This window comes from Drosophila simulans, chromosome 2R (genome assembly GCF_016746395.2).
Source record: "Drosophila simulans strain w501 chromosome 2R, Prin_Dsim_3.1, whole genome shotgun sequence".
NCBI classification, from domain to species: domain Eukaryota; kingdom Metazoa; phylum Arthropoda; class Insecta; order Diptera; family Drosophilidae; genus Drosophila; species Drosophila simulans.
Genome location: NC_052521.2, coordinates 4,523,791 through 4,526,992, shown reverse-complemented (window position 1 = coordinate 4,526,992; position 3,202 = coordinate 4,523,791). Strand labels below are relative to the sequence as shown.

General features: G+C 43.6%; 1 protein-coding gene across 1 annotated transcript; it reads left to right on the top strand.

Annotated features, from left to right (window-relative positions):
* Nucleotides 1-795: 795 nt before the first annotated feature.
* On the top strand, nt 796-2,672 carry LOC6733332 (cytochrome P450 9b2). The gene is made up of 4 exons (XM_002080353.4): nt 796-1,066; nt 1,131-1,638; nt 1,703-2,339; nt 2,400-2,672. Exons 1-4 carry the CDS (start codon nt 861-863, stop codon nt 2,564-2,566), a joined length of 1,518 nt encoding a protein of 505 aa, XP_002080389.2. The 5' UTR covers nt 796-860; the 3' UTR covers nt 2,567-2,672.
* The last annotated feature ends 530 nt before the right edge of the window (nt 2,673-3,202 follow it).

Sequence of the window (3,202 nt, the reverse complement as noted above, 5' to 3'; positions counted from 1 at the left end):
CAGACATGCAAAGGTTCTTCAAGAGCGAACTTCCCCAGCTGAAATTTTCCAGGCAGTGGACAAGGCCGATTACTTTTTGAACACATTATCGCTTTTCGTTCTTTGTTGGGAACTCGATGAAAGCTTTAGCCTGATTTCATCAGCCAGGCCCAAATAACCCACTCTTATCACCAATGCAGAGTGCCATTTGACAACAGTGCGAATGGGCAACGAAATACAATAAGTGAATATCGAAATACTTTCCCTTGCCACAGGAGCCAAGTTCGCAAAAGAAAATCTGCTATCACATTTTCTTCCTATTTGGGTTTGACAGGTTTTTCCGCTTTTTTGCTTTTATTTTCTACTATATCAATCTTAAATTCTCACTGCATTTGAGATACTCAGTATCTACGAGTATCATATATATCGAAGAAATGTGCAATGTTTACAAATGCGACTTTACTCACATTTTGTTGATCTGTGTAATTATTCGTTGTCACTGATTAGATTGCCGTGTATATACGCTTGTGATTAGACTTTTGGAGAGAAGAGAGCCTTTAAACCACTCGCGCTTGAAGTACTCGTAGATAGATAGCACCAAATATAAACAAATCAATAGGTGCCAAGCACAACAGTTTGCTGTAGTCTCATCGCTCGCAAAGATTTTTCACGGAGAGCGGGCTAAGAGATAAGTGTTCTATGCAAAAAAAAAAAAAAACCTGGCTGAATAAAGCTTGAAACCTGTCGAGAGCGTACATACTTCTTACCATATTCATACACACATATATTTGATAGCGGAGTGTATAAATTGGCGTGTCGGGTAATTGTGAAAATCAGTTTGCAGCGTACTGAACAGGTGGTGAAACGTATCTAGCCCAGAAATGGCACTGATCGAAATTTGTCTGGCCCTTGTGGTCATCGGTTATCTCGTCTACAAATGGAGCACGGCCACCTTCAAAACCTTTGAGGAAAGGAAGCTCTACTACGAAAAGCCATACCCCTTTGTGGGTAATATGGCGTCATCGGCCTTGCAGACGGCCTCTTTCCAGAAACAAATCACCGAGTTCTACGAACGCACTCGTCAACAGTAAGTAGTTATGCGACTAACCTCAAGTTGTTCAAACGCTAACAGACTGCTCATCTAAATGCAGCAAACTGGTGGGCTTCTTCAATATGCGCACTCCTATGATCCAGATAAACGACCCGGAGCTGATCAAAAAGATCTGCGTAAAGGACTTTGACCACTTCCCCAACCACCAGCTCTTCATCAGCTCCAACGACCGCCTGTTCAACGACATGCTCAGCGTGATGAGGGACCAGCGGTGGAAGCACATGAGAAACACCCTCACTCCGATCTTCACGGCGGCCAAGATGCGCAACATGTTCACCCTGATGAACGAGAGCTTCGCGGAGTGCATGCAGCACCTGGACGGCTCATCGAAAACCCTGCCGGGCAGGAAGGGCTTTGAGGTGGACATGAAGGTGCTGTGCAACAAGCTCTCCAACGACATCATCGCCACTACCGCTTTCGGGCTGAAGGTGAACTCGTACGACAACCCGAAAAATGAGTTCTACGAGATCGGACAGTCGCTGGTTTTCTCCCGAGGACTTCAGTTCTTCAAGTTCATGCTGTCCGCCTTGGTGCCAAAGATTTTCAGTGTAAGCTTGTTAATATTTGATGTGCACTGAATAGATTATATATTCAAGATATTGTCCTTTTCAGCTTCTGAAGCTTTCTATTTTCGACTCCGCCAAGGTTGATTACTTTGCCCGCCTGGTGGTGGAAGCCATGCAGTACCGCGAGAAGCACAATATAACCAGGCCCGACATGATCCAGCTTCTGATGGAGGCCAAGAAGGAGTCGGAGGATAACTGGACGGACGATGAGATCGTGGCCCAGTGCTTCATTTTCTTCTTCGCCGCCTTCGAAAACAACTCCAATCTGATCTGCACCACCACCTTCGAACTGCTTCACAGTCCCGACGTCCAGGAGCGTTTGTACGAGGAGATAATCGAGACGAAGAATGCTCTGAACGGTGCACCCCTCACTTACGACGCCGTGCAGAAGATGACCTACATGGACATGGTCATCTCCGAGTCCCTTCGAAAGTGGACTCTGGCCGCCGCCACTGATCGCTTCTGCTCCAAGGACTACACGCTCACCGATGATGATGGCACCAAGCTGTTCGACTTCAAAGTAGGCGACCGGATCAACATTCCCATTTGCGGGTTGCACTGGGATGACCGCTACTTCCCGGAACCCAGGAAGTTTGACCCGGATCGTTTCAGCGAAGAGCGAAAGGGTGACATGGTGCCCTACACCTACTTGCCCTTCGGCGTGGGACCTCGGAACTGCATAGGTCAGTTAATCAAAGTCTTACGATAAGGAGGACAGTTTAAATCATACTATTTCTTTGTAGGAAACCGATATGCCTTGATGCAGGTCAAGGGTATGCTCTTTAACCTACTTCTGCATTACAAGATCGAGGCTTCCCCAAGGACCATCAAGGATCTGTGGGGATCGGCGCGCGGATTCAATTTTACTCCTAGGTCCGGATTCTGGATGCACTTGGTGCCGCGAAAATAAGCTGACTGATCGGTTATCTGCTCACAAAAATATACATGTTTTCCTTATTGTTATGATTTATACACATTAATTGATATTATAAAATAAAAAAGGAACATTATTCAAATTACTGGTTTTTATTTATATCGTTTTAGAACTTCTAGCTCAAAAAATAAAAATTAAGAGAGAATGCATCGACTACCACATACCGGTTAGTTAGCTAATAAGTGTGTATAATATCATGTCTCTTGGTCAAATGTTATTAGAGAAGACCTAAGTACTACTTATTATATACTTTTTAGCCGTTCAATGCCAGTTTGAACTCATTGCGATTAAATCTAACACACCTTGAGTATTTATACCTTATGAAATAAGCAATTTAAGGACATAAAACCTATTCAGAAAGATTATTATAATTATTGATATCAATGCCAATTTGGCTGATAATAAATGGTAATCTTCGTTTTTACACCATGGCAAGGAAAAACCAAGTTGTTTACCCCCCAAAAACTTAAAGCTACATTCATTAGATAAGAAAATAAACAAACAAATCGATGAGAGCTATGTTCTCACTAGCTTTTTCACAACTCAAAACCCAAAGAGAGCGACAGATAAGATTCCACTTAAAATAAGCAGTGTCGAACCTGTTAGTAGCAA